Source organism: Lycium barbarum, chromosome 12, assembly GCF_019175385.1.
Source record: "Lycium barbarum isolate Lr01 chromosome 12, ASM1917538v2, whole genome shotgun sequence".
NCBI classification, from domain to species: Eukaryota; Viridiplantae; Streptophyta; class Magnoliopsida; order Solanales; family Solanaceae; genus Lycium; species Lycium barbarum.
In genome coordinates, this window is record NC_083348.1 from 106007240 (window position 1) to 106021113 (window position 13874).

At 35.3% G+C, this 13874-nt stretch overlaps 1 protein-coding gene and 1 non-coding gene across 2 annotated transcripts; one reads left to right on the plus strand and one right to left on the minus strand.

Annotated features, from left to right (window-relative positions):
- Positions 1-475: 475 nt before the first annotated feature.
- On the plus strand, positions 476-6041 carry LOC132623677 (probable serine/threonine-protein kinase PBL7). The gene is made up of 5 exons (XM_060338469.1): positions 476-855; positions 2915-3114; positions 3233-3422; positions 4061-4452; positions 4884-6041. Exons 1-5 carry the CDS (start codon positions 693-695, stop codon positions 5304-5306), a joined length of 1368 nt encoding a protein of 455 aa, XP_060194452.1. The 5' UTR covers positions 476-692; the 3' UTR covers positions 5307-6041.
- Positions 6042-6590: 549 nt separating this feature from the next.
- On the minus strand, positions 6591-6662 carry TRNAQ-UUG (transfer RNA glutamine (anticodon UUG)). Its single transcript has one exon. It is a non-coding gene; the product is annotated as a tRNA-Gln (tRNA).
- Between the last annotated feature and the right edge of the window lie 7212 nt (positions 6663-13874).

Genomic DNA, 13874 nt, shown 5'->3' on the forward strand with positions numbered 1-13874 from the left:
GGAGGGGTGAGAAATGCACAAAAAAAATTGCAAAAACAAGATACGTTGAGGGTGGTAATCAGATTTTGTCCATAGTGTAAAAAGTTTTGCAAATATTAGACTAAGGTACATAACTTCTTTGAGCACAACAAGCTACTTAAACGACAGGAAAATTATACTTAATGACCTTGAATATAAGTGGTCTTGAACTTTTGATCTCCGTTTATCCCATGGCCAAACCTTCAGGGTCAAAAGTGTTGCTAAACTTGAAGTTTTTTCCACGAAGCAAGCGGGATATATGCAATTGTAAATCACTCCTTAAACGAGCACAAAAAATAAAGAGCAACATGAAATTAATCCCTTGTCATACAAATTACGCCAAGCCCATTCTCTATGTAAGAGCAGACGTGCCAGGCCCAGCCCGGCCCGAGTTCTGATTTCATGTTATTCTATGATTATCAATTTTGACAAAAGTGAGTCGTCCACCTTATCCAAACTCGGGGTTAGACAAATTAAGTTGTGATTTGTTATACAAGTAGTCATGTTAACTTTGAACGAGTTGGATCATTTTGTCACCCAACCCACGTATTTTCACAGTATGTACAGGTGCGTATGGTAATTGGTAAACCTAGAAAAGGAATTAAGACGCCAAATGCAACAACTTTCCCATGCAGATCGAGAACTTATTATAAAGGTGTTTGATATATAATCAGATGCTAATAGGTAGAGAGATAATAGAAGAAAAGAATAAAAAAATGGGGTATTGTCCATGCTTCCGTAGCAAGAAAAAGGGGATCAACTTGAAAACCAAGCTAAGCAACAATTACGTCCCTATTGAAGCCGCCCCCACTACCCCTATCAAGTCTGATCATCCAGGTTCTATTTAATTTCTTTTAAATCTGTAATTATATATGTTTAATAGGCTTGCTACTAAGCTCCGATTCAATCTGTTTTCGTCTTGAAATATAAAATGCTATGCTTCCTCAGAATTTTAAAAGATCAAGTGAACGAAATTCACTCAAACTCTTCCAGCCTGATGAGAGTTTACAAGTAAAATATCAGAATGTATTAATATTTGGTAGGAGATAGTCTATAATAGTTATTTCACATTTAATATGAACGTGTTTAACTGTATACATAATGTAAAATGTTAATTTGACTTGCATGCCATTTTATTAGTGACGGTTAAAGAGAATACTGAAGTAATGATTGGGAAAAAATCTTTTAGTAAAATAATGTTAAATATTTTCTTGAGACATCTCAATTCTCAAAATGGAAAGACTATCATATAAATTTAGAGGAAGAATTGGTTTTGTTGTGTCAATGTCACAATCTCGGGTAGATAATTCAAAATTAGGGCAGGGCATAAAATACCTAAACCCGAATTACCCAATTGAATTGAAGATTTTGGTAATTTGGTATTCGGTACGGTATTCAGGAGTAAAATTTCATAATTACGGTATTCGGGTTCAGGTTTGGTATGAGATATTACCGAATACTGAATTATCTATTGAATAAAGGTTTACCCCTAGTTATAACCCATATATCTAATAGGACAATCAATAGTCCGCCAAAGAATCCTTTAGTCCCTATGAGCTATGATCATCGTATATGACTCTGAGTATCTGAGTGACTCAAAACAAAGTAGCAAAATAGGGGCATGTAACTAGTGCTATTGCTATCTGCAGTTCTTGGATAATTCATTTAGTAGCAGCATTTGAATTATCTTCTAGCCTTTTCTAATTTAATTTCCTAGATGTCTTTTAATTGTGTCAATTAGCTTTCTTGATGTCTTCTTAGTTGATGATCTTTTATTATATTGTGCTTCCACATCGAAAACATAATTAATTAAAGGAACCGTATTAAATTTATAATTCAGTCGATTCCAACTTCAATGCGGTATTACCGAATACCATACCGAACTAAAATTTGATTTACCGATTACCGAACCAAACTTTTTCGGTTCAGCATTTGGTATCTACTTTCAACTACCGATTACCGAAGTTTAGAAATGCCGAACCGAATACCGAATGCCCACCCCTATGAATCAAAATGGAGCCAAAGGACGAATTGTTGATTGTGATTTCACTTCCAGTGGAATACTATGAATGTAATTAGGACCGTTAAGTGTAGACGTTAAATAGAATCACACTTTTATCTTGTCAAGCCTTTACAATACCAAGTTATATTATTTGCTTACAGATAACCCTGGGTTTGTGGATTCTTCAGCTTGTGTGTAAGGACACAGAGGCGTGTGCTCTGACACCCCATATTTGTCCCTTTTAAAAATTGAGATTATAACAAGTTTGGATGAGTTAACCTGATCAATGCAAGATGTTCCCTGCTTCAATCCCACAGTGCATGAGGCCGATATTTTAGAACTATAGTCTGACTACAGTAAGCAAAATTAGAAGCTGGCGAATGCACAAGCTCAGGATTCACATACATGTTTGCATCTGCTGGCTGACGTGACATTTTATTTACGTTGTTCTAAACTTTTAGTAAATTGATTAGCTAGAGTGATATGCTCACAAAACTTCCCATGCTTGAAATATACAAACAGTTTATTGATGAATGCCTAGGTTCTGAAGTTATCTTTTGGTTAATTTGAACATCATCTGTTGAGACTAGTAAGTTGGAAGAAAATCCCATATTATATTTGGTTAATAAGGATCTTAAGTTGTGCTTTTAGAAGCTTGAATAGTTATGAATCCCCTGGTGCAATAATTCATCTGTTCCTTCTTTGTTGTTTTCTAAACGATTACATTGTTAATGATTTTTGTTACCTGAAATTTTATCTCGTATCAGTTTTCTTTTGAACCATTCTAAAGGTTTGAAGATGTAGGATCTCTAAGCTTCGCAGGTCTTGTATTCCATAACAATTTTCTTTTTTGTTCTTTTTAAAATTTGTATCTGTATTATGTTCACCTGCCAGATAATGCGGTCAAATATAGCACAGTCTTGGAACCCAAACAGAAAGTATCGATATCAAAAGACGGTTCTCCTCCGAGAAGCAACCTTCCAACTTTCTCGTACCGGGATCTTGCAACTGCGACAAACAATTTCAGGCGAGAATCCATTATTGGGGAAGGTGGCTTTGGGCCAGTATTCAAAGGGCAGCTTGAGACTGGCCAGGTGATTTTCACTAAATTAAAATTATATCCAGTGTCACGCTAAAGGAAGTGCGTTTTGGTCATTTCAAATTCATCATACTTTATTGTCCTGGAATTATTATTTTCTGTAACCATTTCAGGTTGTGGCTGTTAAGAAGCTAAATCATTCAGGTCTTCAAGGGGATAAGGAGTTCTTTGTGGAGGTTCACATGCTTTCACTGCTGCAGCACCCTAACCTGGTTAATCTAATTGGTTACTGCATTGAAGGAGAGCAACGCCTTCTTATCTATGAATTCATGCCTCTAGGATCTCTGGAGTATCATCTCCACGGTAATGCTAACAGACAATTCTCACTTACACAGGTTATGAGATTTGGATTTGCAACAAAAGAAAAGATTAGGTTATTTTAGTAATATTATTCTTTCCTGTATTGATCTGCTTCAGAGCTGGAGATTCATTCATTATTTGTTTAAACTTTTGGATGGCCTTTGATAGTGTAACTCATTATACCTATATAAAAAAAAAGTGTGACTCATTTAAGTTTGAAACAAGTCCATTTTGAGGATCCTTGAAGAGATGAAGTTACTATTATCACACTTTAATACTCATCCACTTCTATTTTCTTTAATATCTGTTATTTACCGAGGAAGTCTTCACTGCTTTGCTCCGACATATGCATTCCAAACTAGATCCGGCTGTTGCTTCAGCATGACACAGACTTCTGCCTTTGGCTATAGCTACTAAGCTTGTGTTATTTGGCAGATGAAAGACTGCAATGCCAAATTTGATGGATATCTTGTTTCTCACTTCACCTCTTGCCGCAAAAATGAATCAACTGCCTTCTTTGCTTGATTTGAACTTACTTTTTCTGTAGAATTTTGTTAAATTGTACATGCATAAGAGGATGCAACTCATATATGCATTTTGCCTCTAAAATATGATAAGTGATGATCTAGTATAATGTGCAGATATGACGCCTGACATGGAGCCATTGGATTGGGATACCAGGATGATAATAGCATCTGGGGCTGCCAAAGGCCTTGATTACCTTCACAACCAAGCTGATCGTCCTGTTATCTACAGGGACCTTAAGTCAGCAAACATATTATTGGGTGAGGGTTTCCATGCTAAACTTTCTGACTTTGGTCTTGCAAAGTTTGGTCCAAGTGCAGACGATACACATGTTTCAACTCGGGTTATGGGCACTCATGGATATTGCGCACCTGAGTATGCTGGAACTGGAAAACTGACTATGAAATCAGACATATATAGTTTTGGTGTGCTCTTGTTGGAGCTAATTACTGGATGTAGAGCAATGGATAACACTCGCGAACATGGAAAAGAAATGCTTGTTGACTGGGTAATCACCTCACAGTATATACTTAGCAAGCTGGAAAATAATCCAATTTTGAAATAAATACATGTAACAAATATAAGTTTTTGTTTCACTATTTAAAAATTTATGTCTTGACTCTGCCATCTAGTACTTTAGCTTTGAATCAAAAAGTTTATCCAACATTTCAAAGGTATTTTGTTGAAGGTCTTCGGTCTGGGAGGAGCCCGAAGTTTCCGGAAATTGAGAATGACTGGTCAAGATTAAATACCATCTTTGCACAGTTCTCACCATTTTGTCATAAAATATATCATAAACTAAATCGTTTCATTTGTTTTTCTGAATGTTCTGAATGAGAAGTGTTGAGCTTGGTAACATTAGGCTCCTGTTATGTCATTTCTTGTTTGTGCACTTTCTTTTCTCCCTGCTAACTGTGAGGTTTCTTTGCCCCTTCGCAGGCACGTCCTATGTTGAAAGACCGCATGAACTTTGTACAATTAGCGGATCCAATGTTAAGAGGCAAGTTTCCACAATCTGTTTTCCGCAGGGTAGTAGAACTGGCGTTAATGTGTGTTCAGGATGATCCCCACGCTCGACCTCACACGAAAGACATTGTGCTTGCTTTCAGTTACTTTGCATCCCAAAAGCATGATTCACATGCTGCTCAGTCAAATCAGATTGGATCTCAGGGAGAAGAACTAACAAATGGGAGCCCTGTTGATTTTAATGGAGCTGGGATCGATGTAAAGGAAATGAGAGCTTTGAACAAGGATCAAGAGCGGGAGCGAGCTGTTGCTGAGGCCAAGCAGTGGGGCGAGACCTGGAGAGAGAAAGGGAAACAAAATGTGGAAGATGATTTTGATTATAAATCAAGGTGGTGATTGCAAGTTAGTTTCCTTGACAGAGAACTTCGAGGTTCTACGTAGATTGATATTCTGAGATTACCATAAATTCTAGAGCAGCAGGAACATTTTGTTTCAGGTGAAGTAACTTCCGATCACCATAGGGGCTCTTTGTTAGGTGCTGTCACTCTGTCAAAATTTGAAAAAGTTAACGTCAGAAAAAATCAAGGGGACTCAACGCATGATATATATACGTAAAAAGATTTTCTATTACCGAACGAAATTGACACCCCTTTGATACATGTGGCTCCACTGCTGGCGAGTATGAATAACCTATACATGTGGCTCCGCCACTGGCGAGTATGCAATGGTTATTCGCATACATTGTGGTAAAAAATTTCAACCCTGATTAATGATTTGTCCGTATTGATGTATTTGTTAGTTTTGTTATGCTTGATATAATAATTTAACGCTCAGAATAATTCAATAGAGACAGTGACACAATGGTGGATGACATTTATCATTGTTGAGACGTTGAGTAATTAGATTTTGCTTCTGCCTGTCACGTTAATCTTATTCAACTACTAACCAAATTACCAAGATGTTTGTTGGAAGATTATGCTGCATTAAAATAAAGCTAACCGCATGGATTAAGATTCAGGAGTAAACTCTTAGGGGTCGTTTTGTTTTGAGACAAGTTATGTGGAGATTAATACTGTAGGAATTGTACTTAGAGGGTAGTAAGGTAATGTAAGTATGAATTATTCATACAGGAATTGTGATATTATACATGTATTATCTCTTGTACAATGTATAATTTAAACTGTGTGTTTGTTCACTGTTAGTTTTAAAATTTATTTAACACATGGGAAGTTATTTTGAACATTTTAATTGTTTCCATATATTACTAATCTCCACATTTTTATTCCACTATCTACTTCTCACAGTGGCGGAGCCAGGATTTATGTCAAGGGGGTTCAAAAATATAAAGAAGCCATAAATGAAGAAGCTAAGGGGGTTCAACGTCTACTATATATACATAAAAAATAATTTTCACCTTGTATATACAGTGCAATTTTTCGCCGAAGGGGGTTCGGATGAACCCCCTGGCTTCTTACTAGGTCCGCCCCTGACTTCTCATACCATAATAAATAAATTTCTGCATAACTCGCACACTATTTATGCAGTAGCTTAAAGTAACCAAACACTGAGGTGCTAGATTATATGCGGATATATGAAACCAAATGACTCAAGTACCACCCACTTCTAAAATATGATCACACAAACATGGGGAAAATATTAAAAAGAAAAAAGCAAAATGAAAGGTCCTACCGGGAGTCGAACCCAGGTCGCTGGATTCAAAGTCCAGAGTGCTAACCACTACACCATAGAACCAGTTGAAATTATACTTCAGCTGTTTAATATTGATCCAAGCTGCAAATTTGAAATGTCATAACCATCGGCAGTCCAATGTTGATTAGCTGCACTTTCAAGGTAACAAGTTTATTCTTACATATGTAGAGTTCAAATCACTTAAAACAATGCTTTTTTCTTCGTTTGTCTTCCCTTATATTGATGAATTCCATTTAAAAGTGGAAGAAAAAAATGTAAGACAATTAGCTCATACTAGTATTTAATTTTGTAGGGATTTAGTAGCTCAGTTGGTTGGCTACCTGAACTTTCACCTTGTTGGTAAGGGTTCGAATCCCCACATTAGAATTCTCTTCCCCTACCCTACATAATAAAAACAATTTAAAATAAAAAATAATAATTATACTAGTATTTCATTTGGGTAAATATATTTGGCACAACCACAAATGGCACAACTTGACACAACTCCACCTTTTTAGGGGTATTAATGTAAATTCAAGTGGACTTTTGACACAAATTGCACAAATGTCATCATTGTCTATTATGTTCTTTTTGAATGTATACTTTTCTTATATAGTGTATATATATATATATATATATATATATATTCCTATTTCTATTTATTTATTTATTTATTCCTTATTGTTTTATTGGTCATCAAATAGGTGTTGACCAATTACTTAAGAAAAAAAGTAGAACTTAGGTACTAAAGTACACCTCCACTTTGCTTTACTTTTTATTTCTTAGGATTCAAAAGGAACTCAATACTCCGCAAATGAAACAAAGGAGCGGTATATCATAACAATGTAAAGACAATACTAATTTTGTTATAAAATGAAGCTAAAAGAGTAATAATATTAAAGGATGAAAACTATAAACATAGAGTGACAAAGAGGAGAGATTTTATTATTCTTCCAAAATGTGTTTCAAGTACATTACATATGAAAACTTATGTCTCTATTTATAGTGCTACATATGCATTCAATATATGAGATAATGGAAGAACCATTAATATGGTGGAAGATAATGGAAGAGGCATTATATTTGTGTAGTGGACATCCATTCTATATTTCATAACACTCCCCCTTGGATGTCCATAGATGATGTGTATCGTTAAAAACCTTATTAGGAAAAACCCTGTGGAAAAAAGCCTCAATGAAGGAAAAAGAGTACACATATCTAGTAATACGCTTTGAGAGCTGCCTCATTAAAAACCTTACCAAGAAAACTCAATGGGACAAAACTTGGTTAAGGAAAAAAGAGTACAACGCGTATTGCACCCCCCCCTAACGAAGACCAATATTCAGATGTGGGAGTCTTTGCATTCCAATCTTGAATATCATCTTCTCAAGAGTTGAAGTTGGCAAAGATTTGGTGAACAAATCTGCAGGATTGTCACTTGAACGAATTTGTTGCACATCAATATCACCTTTCTTCTGGAAATCATGTGTGAAAAATAACTTTGGTGAAATGTGCTTCGTTCTATCTCCTTTTATAAATCCTCCTTTTAATTGAGCTATGCATGCAGCATTGTCTTCATATAATACTATGGATAATTTTGTATCACACTTCACCCCACATCTTTCTCTAATGAAATGTATCACTGATCTCAACCACACACATTCTCTACTTGCTTCATGAATAGCTATTATATCAGCATGATTCGAAGAAGTAGCAACAATGGACTGCTTTGTGGATCGCCATGATATAGCAGTAGTACCTCCGCATGTAAACAGATAGCCTGTTTGAGATCGAACTTTATGTGGATCAGATAAATAACCTGCATCTGCATAACCAACAAGATCTGTACTACCTTTGTTAGTATAAAACAGACTCATATCGCTAGTTCCCTTCAGATATCGCAATATATGCTTAACTCCGTTCCAATGTCTTCGTGTAGGAGAAGAGTTATATCTTGCTAGCAAATTAACAGACAACGCTATGTCAGGTCTTGTAGAGTTAGCAAGATACATAAGTGCACCAATTGCACTAAGATATGGTACTTCAGGACCAAGAAGCTCTTCATTTTCTTCTTGAGGTCGGAACGGATATTTACTCACTTCAAGTGAGCGAACAATCATTGGAGTACTTAAAGGATGCGCATTGTCCATGTAAAATCATTTTAAAACCTTTTCGGTATAAGCAGATTGATGGATAAAGATCCCATCTGTCAAATGTTCAATCTGCAAACCAAGACAAAGTTTTGCTTTTCCCAGATCTTTCATCTCAAATTCTTTCTTTAAATATTCAATCGCCTTTTGGAGCTCTTCTGGAGTTCCAATTAGGTTTTATGTCATCAACATAAACAGCGATTATAATGAACTCTGATTTTGTTTTCTTAATAAAAACACATGGACAAATGACATCATTTATATAACCTTCTTTTACCAAGTATTCACTGAGGCGATTGTACCACATGCGCCCTGATTGTTTTAGACCATACAACGATCTATGTAATCTGATTGAATACATCTCCCGAGACTTTGAGTTAATTGCTTCAGGCATTTTAAATCCTTCAGGAATTTTCATATAGACTTCATTATCAAGTGAGCCATAAAGGTGAGCTGTAACCACATCCATCAGATGTATTTCAAGGTTTTCATGTACAGCTAAACTGATGAGATATCGAAATGTTATGTCATCCATAACGGGTGAATATGTTTCTTCATAGTCGATACCGGGTCGTTAAGAGAATCCTTGTGCAATAAGGCGTGCCTTGTATCTCACAATTTCATTTCTCTCATTTCTTTTTCGCACAAAAACCCATTTATGGCTAATTGGTTTTACACCATTAGGAGTTTGGACTACAGGTCCAAAAACCTCACGTTTGGCAAGTGAATTCAATTCTGATTGAACTGCGTCTTGCCATTTTGGCCAATCATAACTTCGTCGACATTCTTCGACAGATTGGGGTTCCTGATCGTCAATGTCTTTCATAATATTTAGTGCAACATTATATGCAAAAACATTATCCACCATAATCTTCGATCGATTCAAATTTATCCCATCACCAGAAGAACTCAATGATAGTTCTTTATTTACTTGAGTCTCGGGTTCCCTAATATCTTCAGGAGTATCAGGATTTGTCAGATCTTGAATATCTTCATGATATTCTTTCATAGTGTCATTTTGATCATTTTTCGTGTTTCTTTTTCTAGGATTTTTATCCTTAGAACCCAATGGCCTACCACGCTTCAGACGTGCATGAGATTCAGAGGCTATGACACTAGTAGATTTTCCCTTTGGGACATCAATTCGGATAGCCACATTCTCTGCAGTGATATGTGACTTAGTTATCCTTTTCAAATCAGTAAATGCGTCTGGCATTTGATTTGCTATTTTTTGCAAGTGAATGATCTTCTGGATCTCCTGTTCACATATGGGGGCACGTGGATCAAAATGAGATAGTGATGGAACTTTCCACACAATTTCTCTTTTGTTTTCTTTTCTCTCTCCCCCTTATTGTGGAAAATTTGTTTCATCAAATCGACAATCTGCAAATCGGGCAGTGAATAAATCTCCCGTCAATGGCTCAAGATAGCGAATAATAGAGGGTGATTCAAACCCAACATATATACCTAACCTTCTTTGGGGGCCCATCTTAGTACGTTGTGGTGGTGCTACAGGCACATATACAGCACAACCAAAGATTCGGAGATGAGCAATATTTGGTTCATGACCAAATACTAATTGTGACGGGGAGTATTTATTATAATGAGTTGGTCTGAGACGAATAAGAGATGTTGCATGTAAGATAGCATGTCCCCAGACGGTAGTGGGCAACCGTGTTTTCATAAGTAGTGGTCTTGCTATCAATTGTAGTCGTTTAATAAATGACTCAGCAAGGCCATTTTGGGTATGAACATGTGCTACAGGATGTTCAACTTTTATCCCAACTGATAAACAATAATCATCAAAAGATTGAGACGTAAATTATCCGGCATTATCGAGACGTATAGCCTTAATGGGATAATCCGGACACTGTGCCCTTAAGCGTATTATTTGTGCCAATAATTTCGCAAACGCCAGGTTTCGAGACGATAGGAGGCACACATGAGATCATCTTGAAGATGCGTCTATTAGGACCATAAAATATCTGAATGACCCACAAGGTGGATGAATAGGTCCATATATATCCCCATGTATACGTTCTAGAAAAGCAGGGGATTCAATGTCAACTTTCATTGGTGATGGCTTAGCTATCAACTTACCCTGATAACAAGCAGCACATAAAAATTCACCACTTTCAAGAATCTTCAGGTTCTTAAGTGGATGCCCATTTGAATTTTTAATAATTCGTCTCATCATTATTGATCCAGGGTGACCTATTCGATCATGCCAAAGCACAAAAGTACTTGAATCATTAAACTTCTGGTTTACGATCGAGTGTGCTTCAATTGTACTAATTTTTGCATAATATAGACCAGAAGACAAAGTTGGCAATTTCTCTAAAAATATTTCTGGCCGGAGACATTCTTTGTAATGGCAAGATATTCATCATTTATTTCGTTTAATGTCTCAGCGTGATATCCATTACGGCGGATATCTTTGAAACTTAACAAGTTTCTTGGGGATTTAGAAGAGAATAATGCATCTTCTATAACAAGTTTCGTCCCCTTAGTCAGAAATATAGTAGCTCTTCCGGAGCCTTCAATCAATTTCGAATTGCCAGAAATTGTATTAATATTTCCCCTTTTTCTACGCAAGTGAGAAAAGTATTTCTCATCTTTGAATATGGCATGTGTTGTTCCACTATCAATTACACAAATATCTTCATGATTGGTCATTGATCCAAATAAAATTTGAGGAATTTCCATAGATTCTTCAAAATGAAATAATAGATAAAGTGAATATCGAAGTAGATATTATGATTAGGCAAAGCATTACACACATTTTATTACATAAACATGGAAACATAACCACATACAAACGACACGTATGAAATATCTAAGTTTTTACAGATCCATTACCGATCAAATGATCTATTTTTCCTTCAGGAAGTTCAAAGAAATCTGGCACATCTAGATGCATGGGCTCAACATTATCTTCAGAAATAAAATTTGCTTCGGCATCCTTTTCTGCCCTTTTGAGAGAGGTTTGATACAGCACAATTAGGTGCTTTGGCGTACGACAGGTATGTGACCAGTGCCCCTTTCCTCCACATCGAAAGCATTTATTTTCTGAATTTTTCTTTTGCCCAGTTTCATACTTTTCATCCTTCCTTTTACACTGCTGGTGGTGAAGGGTATTATTTGGTGCAAGACGAGAATCATGATTAAAATTTCTTCCTTGACCACGGCCATGACCACGACTGGGGCCACAACCTCTTCCACGCCTAGAATGGCGAAAATTTGCCTCATTCACTTCAGGGAATGGGGCAGTACCAGTGGGTCGGCTTTCATGATTTTTCATTAATAATTCATTATGTTGTTCAGCCACTAGAAGATGTGCGATTAGATCAGAATATTTCTTGAACTTCATTTCTCGGTATTGCTGCTGCAGGAGCATACTCGAGGCAGGAAAAATGGAGAATGTTTTCTCCAGCATATCATGATCAGTGATATTTTCACCACATAATTTCAACTGAGAAATAATTTTAAACATGGCAGAATTATATGCTTTAATAGATTTAAAATCTTGTAGCCTTAAATGGAGCCAATCAAAACGTGCTTGTGAAAGTATGACCATCTTTAGGTGGTCATATCTATCTTTTAAATTATTCCACAGAGTAAGAGGATCTTTAACAGTGAGATATTCCATTTTCAAGTCCTCATCAAGGTGATGGCGAAGGAATATCATTGCCTTGGCACGGTCTTGGTTTGATGCCTCATTTTTATCTTTGATGGTGTCTGCCAGACCCATCGCATTAAGGTGAATTTCGGCATCAAGAATCCAAGACATATAGCTATTGCCGGATAAATATAAGGCTACAAATTCACGTTTAGTAAGATTTGTCATTAGTAAAGGGAAATAGAAAGTCAATACCTTCGAGGCTTTTAAAGTATTTGCTCAGAACGACAGAGTCTCGTGCTGATAACGTGTTATAAAATGAAGCTAAAAGAGTAATAATATTAAAGGATGAAAACTATAAACATAGAGTGACAAAGAGGAGAGATTTTATTATTCTTCCAAAATGTGTTTCAAGTACATTACATATGAAAACTTATGCCTCTATTTATAGTGCTACATATGCATTCAATATATGAGATAATGAAAGAACCATTAATATGGTGGAAGATAATGGAAGAGGCATTATATTTGTGTAGTGGACATCCATTCTATATTTCATAACAAATTTGAGGTTTTCGGAGTATATTTACTAACGTTCGTGTTCTTTCTTTCGAATATATTGTAATATTTTACGCCTTCGACTATATAATGGTGTATTTATTAAACATATAATATATTTTTCATGTTTTTAATATGTTTTGCATAAATTTATTTGAGGTAAATACAGTGTATACATTGACCTTTGCAGGATGAAACCATAAAAACTTAACTCTCTGCTTAAAGAAAAAAATAGATAATTAAAAACAAAGGAAGAATATATTCTGTGTTAAAAACTTATATTAGATATATGTATATGCTTAATATAGACACACACGCGCGCGCGCACATAAATCTGAACTTTTTAAAATCAAAATGTTCCTTTCTTTATAAAAATAAAGAGAGTAGTTTCACGATGCAAAAAACATCTTCAAAAGACCGAAGACTTTTAGATGTTCAAAATTACAAAACACATAAAAATTAAGTACTAATAATAAGCTTAATTAAAACTCCAAATTTGATATATTAAAATTGAACACTTAAAGAGTCTTTAGAATATTTTTAACACTCGACATTTTACAAAAATTGTTTGATAAAATTTACAAGTTATTTTATAACCGCGCGAAGCACGGACAAATTCACTAGTTAGATATAATTGAGTAACAATTAACAAATTTTAATTTAAGTCAATCAGTTTTTTTTTTTTTTAAATAGTGGATGTAACAACTCAACATTATGGTTGACTTTAATTAAAATATCTAAATAGTTCAATTTAACTAAGTATTACTTATATAAGATTGAGTAAAACAAATTGATACTATTGATTCAATTTCATCAATTAAAAAAATGTGGATGTAATAAGTAGTCAACATTGTGGTTTACTTTAATTAAAACATTGAATTATCTCCATTTAGCTACGTATTAGATAGAATTGGTAACTATTAATAAGTTTAGATCTAATTCAATCAA